Source organism: Nomascus leucogenys, chromosome 8 (assembly GCF_006542625.1).
Source record: "Nomascus leucogenys isolate Asia chromosome 8, Asia_NLE_v1, whole genome shotgun sequence".
Classification (NCBI taxonomy): Eukaryota; Metazoa; Chordata; class Mammalia; order Primates; family Hylobatidae; genus Nomascus; species Nomascus leucogenys.
Window position 1 is genome coordinate 30,341,307 of NC_044388.1, and position 12,376 is coordinate 30,353,682.

General features: G+C 42.1%; 1 protein-coding gene across 1 annotated transcript in view; it reads left to right on the plus strand.

Annotated features, from left to right (window-relative positions):
• The window catches only part of DOCK5 (dedicator of cytokinesis 5), a 234,068-nt gene extending 224,470 nt beyond the window's left edge, over window positions 1-9,598 (plus strand). Inside the window, exons 49-52 of the mRNA XM_030816990.1 lie at window positions 1,930-2,101; window positions 2,741-2,879; window positions 4,028-4,131; window positions 5,080-9,598. Of these exons, the coding sequence (XP_030672850.1) occupies window positions 1,930-2,101; window positions 2,741-2,879; window positions 4,028-4,131; window positions 5,080-5,184 (520 nt within the window). The 3' untranslated portion in view covers window positions 5,185-9,598. The remainder of the gene's footprint in view (window positions 1-1,929; window positions 2,102-2,740; window positions 2,880-4,027; window positions 4,132-5,079) is intronic.
• Window positions 9,599-12,376: the final 2,778 nt, after the last annotated feature.

Sequence of the window (12,376 nt, forward strand, 5' to 3'; positions counted from 1 at the left end):
CCTGCCTCAGCCTCCTGAGTAGCTGGGACTGCAGGCGCCCGCCACCATGCCCAACTAATTTTTTGTATTTTTAGTAGAGATGGGATTTCACCATGTTAGCCAGGATGGTGTCGATCTCCTGACCTCGTGATCCACCCACCTCGGCTTCCCAAAGTGCTGGGATTACAGGCATGAGCCACCACACCTGGCCCTGTTTATTTTTTATACAAGTGGAAAAGCATTGCATCTATCATTTTGTGGCCTACTGCTTAATTTAATATAGATGATGAACATTTATACATCGTTAAGTATTTAAAATATAGGTTATGAGCATTTATACATCATTAAGTCTTGAATATAAGTTATCAGTTGACTCACCATTTTTTCACAAATGTTTAATTCCATAATACAATAATTACATCATAAAAATAACCTACCTGAATGCCACCCTACCTGGAAATCAAATATGTAGTGTTTCTTAAATTATGCATTCTTTTCTGTTGATATAGGTATATTTACATAGCTCCAATTATAGCATATATATAGTTTGGTATTTTGCTGTTCCTTCTTATCTTTTTATTATAAGCATTTGTCATGTTGCTGTGTAATCTTTATTTATGTATTTTTTTTTGAGACAGAGCCTCGCGCTGTCAGGCTGGAGTGCAGTGGTGCCATCTCGGCTCGCTGCAACCTCCGCCTCCTGGGTTCAAGCAATTCTCCTGCCTCAGCCTCTTGAGTAGCTGGGACTACAAGAACCCACCACCATGCCTGGTGAATTTTTATATTCTTAGTAGAGATGGGGTTTCACCGTATTGGCCAGGCTGGTCTCTAACTCCTGACCTCATGATCCGCCCACCTCGGCCTCTCAAAGTGCTGGGATTACAGGCATGAGCCACCGTGCCTGGCCGTGTAATCTTTATTATTATCAGGTTTTACCATCATTTTTGATGGCAATTGACATTGCATCATACAAATATACCATGGTTAATTATTCTCCTACTATAGAATATTTAAGCTGTATCCTTCTTTCTAAACAATTAACCATAAAACTTCATTATAGATTTTAATACAAAAATATGTAACTTGTATCAGTATAAAATATATTTTTATTAAAAACTGTAGCAAACATATTTGGACATGTAGCTTTCTTATTAGGATGCATTCTTAGAAGTGCTGGGATTACTTCTAGAATGTAGTAATCTAGCATCTAGATTACTTCTAGAATCTAGATTACCTCTAGAATCTAGATTACATTCTAGTAGTATGTAGTAATCTAGATTACTACATTCTAGTAGTATGTAGTTTGTGGATAGGATTTGAACACAGGCTATCTGGCTCCAGAGTTGTGCTCTAACCCACTGCATAAAACTGCCTATTGAATCTCTTATTTTAAAGATTCTGTCTTTGCCTATACATTGAATTAAGACCTTCTCTTCCTGGGATAAGATACTCACTAATATTTTTGTCCAGTTGTCTGATGGTCTTGTTTCTGTATATTAACACCTTGAGATGTTTGTTCAGTTGTAATTGAAAATTTAGATTTAGAATCTGAGAGTGAAGTCATAGGTCAAGAGTAGGTTGAGGAGGCTGGGCATGGTGGCTCACGCCTCTAGCTTTAGCACTTTAGGAGGGCCGAGGTAGGAGGATCACTTGAGCCCAGGAGTTTGAGACCAGCCTGGGAAACATGGTGAAACCCCATCCCTACTAAAACAATACAAAGTTTAGCTGGGTATGGTGGTACACACCTGTAGTCCCAGCTACTCAGAAGTCAAGGTTATAGTGAGCTGTGATCGCACCACTGCACTCCAGCCTGAATGATGGGAGAAAGACCCTGTCTCAAAAAAAAAAAAAAAGTAGCCTAAATTGTCATAACTGCTGGTACTTTCATAGTGAATTTTCATTGCAAGGTGATCATTGTTTGTGGTGTTTGTCCTTGTTCCTGGCCAATAGCTCAATCTTGGAGCCACTTTTGGAGCGCAGGGCCTCATCGGGTGCCAGAGTTGAAGATCTGTCCCTCAGAGAGGAGAACAGCGAGAACCGGATCAGCAAGTTTAAGAGAAAAGACTGGAGTCTGAGCAAGTCCCAGGTCATTGCAGAGAAAGCACCAGAACCTGATTTGATGGTAAAAAACAAAAAAGAAAAATAGAAATCTCTGGAGGCTTGCCCCCACCTCCCCTGTACCCAGGCACATCACCATCCCCTCCCATATTGAAGCTGGGCTGTGGCTTGTCTCAGGACTCAGCAGCCTGGGTTAGTGTCAGATCGCAGGTTGTGGTAAGGAAAGCACATACCGAGAAGTTTGAGTCTATAAATCAACATTGGTGAAGATCTTGTACCCACAATGTAAACATGTGGGTTGATGCTTAGAGCTGTGGTTCTTGCCACTGTGTTCCCTGAGTCAATCCAAACATTGTCATTTATCTTCTTTATTTTTTTAAAAGGTACTTTTCCTTCCTTATCAAGTTGTTAAATGTGGCAAGACCACCTTTTCCTGAGAATCAGGGTGGCTTATTTCCAACATAAATGACACAGCCCAACTGTGATCAGAATCAAGTCTGTGGCCATTCAGAAAATAATCTATGATTCAGTGGTTCTAGTCAGTGCCTGTTCGGTGGTGCCCATCACATGACAATGCTTAAAAATCGCTCCTTCAGTTAAGTCCTTTTCTAAGTGTCTTCTCAGAAGACAAGGCTGTTGAGAGCATTGTTGAGCTCAGCCTTCCTCACCATGAAAATGTTTTGCTTTTTCTCTCTGGTCCTAGAGCCCAACCAGAAAAGCACAAAGGCCAAAGAGTCTCCAGTTGATGGATAATCGGCTATCACCATTTCACGGTTCTTCACCTCCTCAGTCAACACCCTTGAGCCCACCTCCACTCACTCCCAAAGCCACCAGGACCCTAAGTAAGTTTTCCTGTATTCTTTATAGTCATTTTAATAGGGAATGGAGTATGTTTATGCATCTGGGCAGTTTGTAACTAAAGCAGCCACAACATATGTAAGACCATTGTAAAACTGGTTCAATTCCGTGTTCGTGTGTTATACAGTTAGACTGGAGTTTGGCAAGGAGGCCACTAGGACTCATTAAACTTTTCTGGATAGTGATCCAAAGGGCATTAGTGTCAGTTTTATAATTGTGAGGGTATAAATGAGGTAAATCTGCACTAGGACTAGACAGATAACAAGTGACTTACAAGCTAACCATTGGTTAGGTAGACCTGAACAGGGATAAGAAATAGACCCATTCCATCTACTGCTTATAGTCTGGCTTGGGGAACCAGCAGTGCACAACACTTGAGAAGAATTGCAAAGTACCCATAGTCCAGAGGCATGGTAGAGGGATAAATCTATCAGAGCCAGATGGGAGACAATTGTCAACCAAGAGTTAATCAGTTACAGTTTCCTGGAGGAAGTGGATATTTTCCTAAGCACTTGGGCTATATCAGAGAACAGAATAATACCACACATTCCAGAAAATGTTCTCATCTTCAGCTTAATACTAAAACCCTGAACAAAAAAAGTTTTGGCCGGGCGCAGTGGCTCACGCCTGTAATCCCAGCACTTTGGGAGGCTGAGGCGGTTGGATCACGAGGTCAGGAGATCGAGACCATCCTGGCCACAGTGAAACCCCATCTGTAATAAAAGTACAAAAAATTAGCCGGGCGTGATGGCGGGCACCTGTAGTCCCAGCTACTCGGGAGGCTGAGGCAGGAGAATGGCATGAACCTGGGAGGTGGAGCTTGCAGTGAGCTGAGATCGCGGCACTGCACTCCAGCCTGGGTGACAGAGCGAGACTCCGTCTCAAAAAAAATAAAAAAAATAAAGTTTTTGCTTCAGAACACCTTGTGGAGCTCTTGAAACTTCTGGCGAGGGCATTATCTGTGTGATGTGCGGTGAGAAGTCTTCTTCATTCTATCCACAGAAACCATAGAATGTGGCTTTCATCAGTTGGTTGACCAGGTTGGCTTAGGTGTTACAGTGCCAGCAACATTTCCGTGAGCTTCCTTGCTCAGTGCCTCTCTCTGCCCACCTGCACTTTGTGTCATTTCTAGGCTCCCCATCGTTGCAGACAGATGGAATCGCGGCCACTCCTGTCCCACCTCCACCTCCCCCCAAAAGCAAGCCCTATGAGGGCAGCCAGAGGAACTCCACTGAGGTAGGGAAATCACAGCTGGCAACTGTGGCCAGGGAACGCCACTCCTGGGAAGGCAGCATCAGGTTTTCCAGGCTCTTTAGTGGGCAGGTTTGCCCGTAGAACTGTCACTGCAGTCGATTCTTGGCTCATTCCTGAAACCACAGGAGATAGAGAAGTTTTCAATGAGAAGGACAGACATTCAAGCAGATGATGAAGGTAGAGGCAGATGTTCTCTGTACCTCATCCTGGGTACCCGTGAAATAAGCCGTGAGTTCTAGTTCACCTTTTTAGGGGGGCGGGGGCAGGGTCTGGCCCTGTCACCCAGGCTGGAGTGCAATAGTGTGATCATAGCTCACTGCAGCCTCAAACTCCTGGGCTCAAGTGATTCTCCTACCTTGGCCTCTCAATTAGCTGGGACTACAGGCATGTGCCACCATGCCCGGCTAATTTTTTAATCTTTTGTTGAAATGGGGTCTCTCCATATTGCCCAGGCTGATCTCAAACTCCTGGCCTCAAGTGATCCCCCCACCTCAGCCTTCCAAAGTGCTGAGATTACAGGTGTGAGCCACTGCCTGCCCCCAGCCCTCTATTTCACATTTGAAGAGTTTACTTCTTCTGAGTAAAGGACAGTCATTCTGGAATGACCTCAGATGGGTTTCCTTCAGTCATTCAACAAATGACTTTTAAGTGCCTCCTGTCTATACGCCAGGAACCCAAGTATTGGGCATATGGCAGTGAGAGAGAGAGAGAGAGAGAAAATGTGTGTGTGTGCGCACACGTGTGTGTCCGATTAGCTCATGGGAAACAAGGAGGACAAGTCAGTGTAGTTTTCCATTTCACTTTGCAAAGCCTGTGTAGATAAACTCAGATCAATTAGAAGCTAAAGCAGAATATGAGAAATAGGAGGAGAAGGCAGAATTGGGAAGAAAGCTAAGAACTGCTTCTAATTTTGTGTCTCTGCTTCTGCAGCTCGCTCCCCCACTGCCTGTCCGAAGAGAAGCCAAAGCACCACCCCCTCCACCTCCAAAGGCTCGGAAGTCTGGCATCTCTACTTCCGAGCCTGGATCCCAGTGAGGATCTTGCCCTCCCTACAACACCGAGTGCCTTAGACAGCTGCTGCCTGAGAACTGGCCTCCAGCCGGTGTCCTCATTCCATGGGGCTCCCTGCTGACTGCATTTCCTGATCTGGGATGATGTTTACCAGCCCCAAACCGGTCATGTTCTTCCAAAAGCTTCTCTTTGATAGAAGTTTGAGGCCATGGCACCTCCCTTCCAGTCCACATGGAATTCCAGAATCAGTCACAGCCTCTGAATTTTTCCAAGAAGAGATTGCATTCACCATTGTTAAATGTCAGCCTGTACGGCAGAGACATGGTGGTCTGTACAAGCCTGGACAAGTTCTTCCACCTTGATGGTGGAGCAACCCCTGTAATCTACTCCTTGGAAGGATTTTTTGCTTTGCTTATGAAAAGCTGTGCTTGAGACTTAGGTACTTTTCTCACGTGGACACACCGATCCCATCCCATACTGCATCTTGGAAGAGATGGATATCAAGTACACTTTGGTAGCTGAAATAATCATATCTTTCTGATGTCTATTGTATCTCCTTTGAGGAAAAGAACACACATTTTTAATGGAGATTGGCTGCTTTCAGGTATGTGTGGCTGTCATTGAAAGACCATGGACACAAACGTCAGCCCTGAGTTCTTGCATCCACCCAACTCCCATCTTCTTGTGGCACAGGAAAGCTGCCCTCTCCCTCTCCCACCACACTCCTGACTAATGGCCTTCACTGCACCACAGTCACTCCTTCCCTACGGACTTCTTTGAAGCTCTTTGTTTTGCACGTTTTTTTTTTTTTTTGTCCTATTACCTCCTCTGAGCGCAAATCACTGGCGACAAGGGACTTACCAGTCTGGATTCAGCAGCTTCTTTTCCAGAACCCATTTGGGTGACTCAGCAGCCCCATCTGCTACCTGATTTTATCCTGGAGAATACAGTGCAATATTTCTCTTTGATTATTTATTCCTCTTGATTGTGGAATTAATTTGATTGCTTGCTAATGGTACTAATAGTACTCCTTTCAGAAGAAAAAAAATGGAGCGATTTAGGTGACCAAATATTACATACATAAATAGCCCCATGAAGTTTTAGACGTTTGGAGCTTGAAGCCTCAAAGATCAACCAACCAGCCCCCTTATTTAGTAAATAAGGAAATTGAGGCTACACACAGAAAATTATACCACAGATTATTACTAATAACCCAGCTTGCTAAATTAGGCTATACCCAGGTAACCTCTAGAAGACAACTCTGACAGACTCTTTAATATTTACCCCGGGTTGGAACAATATTTGAAATGTCCCAGATATTTCTATGCTATTTAGATATTTGTGGCAAAGCAGAAAGCTTTTTGACTGTGAATGCAAAAGTCAGCACTGGGATAAACTTGCTGGCAGTCTCTCCTACAACCTTGCCCAGAGTCCTTTCCACTAAGGAGGTGAAGAGAACAGAGAAAGAGATTTCCATTTCTGCTGCCAGAGCTGGTATTTGCCTGCCTGATTCTCTGTTTCCTGTTTCACCGCCACCCTTTCGGGAGAGAACTACACCAGTTCATCAAGAGGGTCAAGGAAGCAAAAATCTCTCAGATGTGTCCAGGGCGTTACTTAAGAAATGAGTATGCAGATTCTGGAAGGGGTGTGGAAAAGGTGATCCTTTACCCCCACCCAGGAAAACCTGCAGTGTGCTAGCATGGAAAAATCATGGGCTTTGGAATTAAACCCATTTGGTGGAATTAAACCCATTTGGTTTCAAATCCCAGCTATGACATCTGTTAACTTTGCAAACTCACACAAATTATTTGAAATTACCCGAGTTTTCATTTTCTCATCTTCCAGAATGGGGATAATGCCTCCTGCATGGGTTGTTGTGAGGTTTCAATGAGATGAAATATGGGAAAGAAGAGGTACTCACCTGATGGTCCTTGCTTTTCTCTGCTAGGCCTGAGTAGGAACTGGAACTCTCTAAGAGCATTACTGATACTTTTTTTTTTCTTCCAAGATAGTTGGGAATGTGAGTGCAAGTTAGTTCTGCACATACAGCCCTTCTCCAAATGGTGGTTTCCTTTGAAGTCTTTTACATGATTATTTATGACTAGAGACAAACTTAATAAGAACTCAAGAGGATTTTAAATGGAAAGAACTCAAGCTGTAGAGAAAGGAGGAGGCAACAGAAAGGATATGTAGGGGCTTACCTAGAGCCTGGCACGACTTCTGAGGAGTCACCCAGCAGACCAGCTAGAGGGGATTTGTGTGCCACACTCTACTTGCTGGGCTGCCATTAAAATAGAAAGATATAAAACTGGGTCACCAAAAAAAAAAAAAAAAAAAAAAAAAAAAAAAAACCTCAAGGCTATCCTTCCAGAGCAGTAGAAATGAGTCCCACAGCCTGGTCTTTGAGCAGAGGCTGGGAAGATAGGATACATCACTGTCTGGATACCTTCTCTTTTTAATAGAATATATTCCATATGATTCCCTTTCCACCTTAATGGAAATAATAGCTCTCTCCTGCCTGAACAAAAGGGATTCCAGGTAGTATTGTGGCTAAGAGATTACAGCGGACGATGGAAGGTTCATTTTTTAGGGAAGCTGTTGGGTAGGAAGAGTCACATTTGACAGAATTCATAAATAATGTGTCCTGAAGTCAGAGGTTGACTGCAAAGAAACACCTCCTGATTCCATTATATATAAAGAGATAAGGAGCAAGGAGGAAAAAAGAGAAAGAATTGGTCTTTATTTTTCTTGCTAAGAACTCTCTGGAGTATTGAAAGACATTGAAATTATCCCTAAAATTGTCACAACTTTTGTGAATACTAGTATATGGTTCGAGGTGTTTTTAAATCTTTATTTCCTCTCTTTCTGTGTTCTAGTGACTTGTCTTGCTTTAAGATTTTTTTTAAAGAATTGTTTTATTCAACATATATCAAGTTCTTATGGAATGCCAGTCATGGTACTAGCCCCTTGGGATGTAGCGGTTGAGTGTGTTCAATGGAAACAGCCCCAGTATACAAAGACAGTTCATCTGGTGTGCTGTAGGATTGGAAAGGGAGTGGTACCAGATGAAAATGAAACCCTAAAGAAGACTGCTGGGCCATGGGTTGCTTCCTCCTCCTCCACCTTAACCCTCTGATTCCAGAATTGCAGTCATTTTCTCCTGCCAGGGAAACCCATTAAAAACTGTAGCCACACTGCAAATTCATAATGTAAAACAAGATGTAAAGCAGGCTTTGAGACAACAACTTACCTTTGTTTACTCTTTCCAAGCTGGAAGAGTCCTTCTCCTCTAGTTGCCCCAATATCACTGGCATTTTTTTAAAATTTAGATGGAACTCACGTACAGTTAAGTGCACAAATCTTAGCCATGCAGATGGGCAATTTTCACATAGCTATCTGCCCACATCCCTGCCTCTAAGATATAGACATACACTGTTTTCAGCACCCCAGAAAGTTCCCACATGCCCATGGCGCCATTTTGTGAAAGGTATTTAGAAGGCCCTTCAAATTTGTGGCTTCCTTTCTCATACTTCTCAGGTATAATGAAAAGGGGAGAAAAGCCCCACCATCAACACAAAACAAGGCTATAAAGATTGTGCACCTTTTAACAAGCCAATTTGTAGTCAGTCCCTGGGCCTGTCTTTTTTTTTTTTTTTTAATTTTGAAGCTACCTGAGGTTTAGAATTCCTTCAGCCCTAGCTGTTTTTATTCTAGGTAAACAAAAAGAGGGGGAGGATATGAAGGAAACTAGTTTTCTGTACAAAGGCTTTGAGGTCCGTGGACTATACTTGTCCCATTTATCATCCCAAGTGGTGCTTTGACCCTGCTATACCCTGGCTATTAAGATAAAAAGATTTGTGGACGTTAAAATTATGAATATGTCAGTAATAATCCAGCACACATTGAAATATTGACACAGATTACCATAATTTGTGCAACATCTTATAAACAATGTCATTTCCATAGTAGTCTAAGGCTTCACCAGCCTGGCCACTGTATCTAGACTTTAGATTCATTTTAATAATTATGCTTTCCTTCTCTATATCATTTGGGAAGTTGATAAATATCACTTCCTTAGATACCTTCATTCAGTGATATGTCTGGCTTTTACAATTAAATTGGAAAAGGTAAGTTTCTGTTTGGTGGGTTGAGAGTTGGACCATCAATTCTAATCCACAAAAGGAAATTCATGATTTCACTCTGACGCCTAGTATCTAGCCAAGGCTGGTCTGCAGTATCAGATGTCCAAACTCATCTACTATTAGCCATATTTTGTGAGTTGTTTACCTAAACTTTGTCAAAAATGCCTTTGCCATGATTCTGTTGCTATCTGGGTTTCACACATGGACAGTTAGGAAGATGTACATTGAAGTAGGAAAATTTTGTTCAGATTTGCTGTTATTTATTTTTTAAATTAAAAATGGAAATGTATTTTAAAGTTTATTGTGTGTTTAGTTTATTATTGCCCATATGTTGATGAAATCATTCCTGAACTTTGCAGTTTTTCCTTATCCATGCCTCCTTCATGACACATCACACCTAGCATTTTTCTGGCTTGTTTCCTTACAGGTCCTGTTAGGTTAAACCTGCACTGTGGGGTCCTGGAGTCATCTTTGCCCAGAAATAAAAATTACAAACCACTTGGTTCTTTTCACCCTTCTATTTTCTTTTTCTATCTAGGCTGACAATTTTCTGATAGCAATTCATTTAATGTACATAGGTTCTGTTTCTTTCCCATTTCCCATAGATATTTAGACAGGTAAAGAGATAAATAAAAAGGTTAAAGGGGATATCTAATAACTTACATGAAAAGGATAGGAACTGGTTCTAAAATGGTTGAATGTTTGTATCACCTGGGGAGAGGCCATTCCCAGACCAATTACATCAGAATTTCTGAGGGTGGGGAGTAAGATCCAGGCATCTATATTTCTTTAAAGTCCCTCCCATGTTATTCCAATGCTAGACCAAGGTTGGAAAACCACCACATAAAGGAAATGAGACTTTGGAAAACTGGTATTTAAGATGTGTTTCATAAAATCCCTGCTGGTGGTGGGTCAAGTTGGAGAGAGGGAAGGGGCAGTCACACTTGTATTAGCACCACTGTTTAGTCCTGAGCTTATGCTTACGATTTTTATTTTTCCCCCAAGAAAGTGTTCTGTCCAGGAGCTGTGGCTCAAGCCTATAATCTCAGCACTTTGGGAGGCCAAGGCAGGAGGATTGCCTAAGCCCAGGAGGTAGAGGCAACAGTAAGCCCTGATCATGCCACTGCACTCCAGCCTGAGTGACAGAGTAAGACTCTGTTTCCACAAAAAATTTAAAGAAATTAGCCAGGCACAGTGATGCATGTCTGTAGTCCCAGCTACTTGGGAGGCTGAGGTAGGAGGATTGTTTGAGCCCTGGAAGTCAAGCCTGCAGTGACCCGTGATCATCTTACTGCACTCTAGCAGGAGCAACAGAGGCCCCATCTCTACAAAAAATAAAAAAAAATTAGCTAGACATGGTGGTGCGTGCCTGTAGTCCCAGCTACTTGGGAGGCTGAGGTGGGAGAATCGCTTGAGCCCAGGAGGTCAAGGCTGCAGTGAGCTTTAATTATGCCACTGCACTAAAGCCTGGGTGACAGAAACCCTATCTCAAAAAAAAAAAGTGTTCCAGTGCTTTGCTTTTTAGAAGCAATAATGCTTCACTGTGTTCATATGATTTATAAGAATCACGCTTCTTGAAAACACCACAGCATTTGGGCCCTAAATACTAAATTGACAGATCTGGGTAATCATTTGGCTCTAGGATCCCCATAGAGAAATACTATAAAGTGTCTTCCTCTGTCAAGATCCAAGTGCTATTATCTTATGCAGTGATTCTTGGCTTTTTTCCAGTCATCTGTAAGCTACTGCAACTTCTAAAAGTTTTGCTAAAATGATCTATTTTTGAACCATTCTTTTTACTACTTGATCATTTAAAGCCATATACATTTGAGAACTCATCTCATTAAATGTATCATTTGATATGTTTCCCTACCCTTTATTATGAAAGGCTTAGGATTTTTTTCTTAAAGCTACATTGATGAGTTAGTCTTAAGATTCAGTGAAGTGTTTATGATTTTTATAAGGAAGCCATTTTCATTTTCAAAATGGGGTCTCACTCTGTTGTCCAGGCTAAAGTCAGTGTTGCAATCATGGCTTACTGCAGCCTCTGACTGGGCTCAAGCAATCCTTATGCCTCAGCCTCCTAAGTAGCTGGAACTACTGGTGTGAGCCACCATGCTTAGCTCCAAAGTGGCCATTTTCACTCTCCCCTTCCCCTTAGTTATTTGGGCCATTTGAGAATCAAGGGTACCTCCTGAAAGCCTCTAACATCAGCATCAGGCAGTTGGATGAGCATCTTTTTATCCCATTCAAGGGAGGCCTGCAGCTGGCCCTCAAGAAATTGTCCCAAAGACAAACTTTGGCTAAGGAAATCTGATGCTTCATGCAGGATGTGTAAATTAAGTGGGTGTGTTGCTTTTTGTTAATGTGTTAAGTAATGTGAAGATTGTATACTGTTTTCATTAAAAAAAAATAGTCACTGGGTAATTGCCTAATGGAAGCCTCTCATCTTGTTCACATGTATTGATTAATGAAATAATGCAGTTTTGCTTTTGTTTCATAAAGCAGATTGTGGATCACATCATTGCCTTTATCACATCAGCATCTTTATTAAAGATGGAGTGAAGAAATTATTTGATTACACTTCAGAGACTCTTCCAATGGAGGTATTTGGGAAATCTGTCATTGTGCAGTAGCAAATATTTGTATTAAAAAGAGGCGGTTTTCCCTGACGGGATGTTTCTCACCCCTGTTCAAATTTCTTAGCGTAAGTCTTTCCTTTTTTGAGGGAGCAGGGTAGGGGGTAGGGAGGCGAGTTCATTTGATTAAAAGAGGAAAAAGGGCTTAGATCTTTGACAGGTCAGTTTGTTACTGAGACATTGGGCAAGCTATCTGAAATTTGTTTTTTTCCCAGTGGTCTCATAGCCACTTGGAAGTATGTGGCTAAATGAGAACATCAATGTCATAGTGTCTGGGGCCTTATGGAGGATTAGTCATTGCTAAATCTACATTGACCTATGAACCCTAGTTTCCTGTTTCAGCTCCAATGGACAAAATAACCCAGCCTCCAAAGTCCAGTTCTGTTGGCTGCTCATCATAGGGCAATACTAGAATAGTGAACATGGAACCAAACA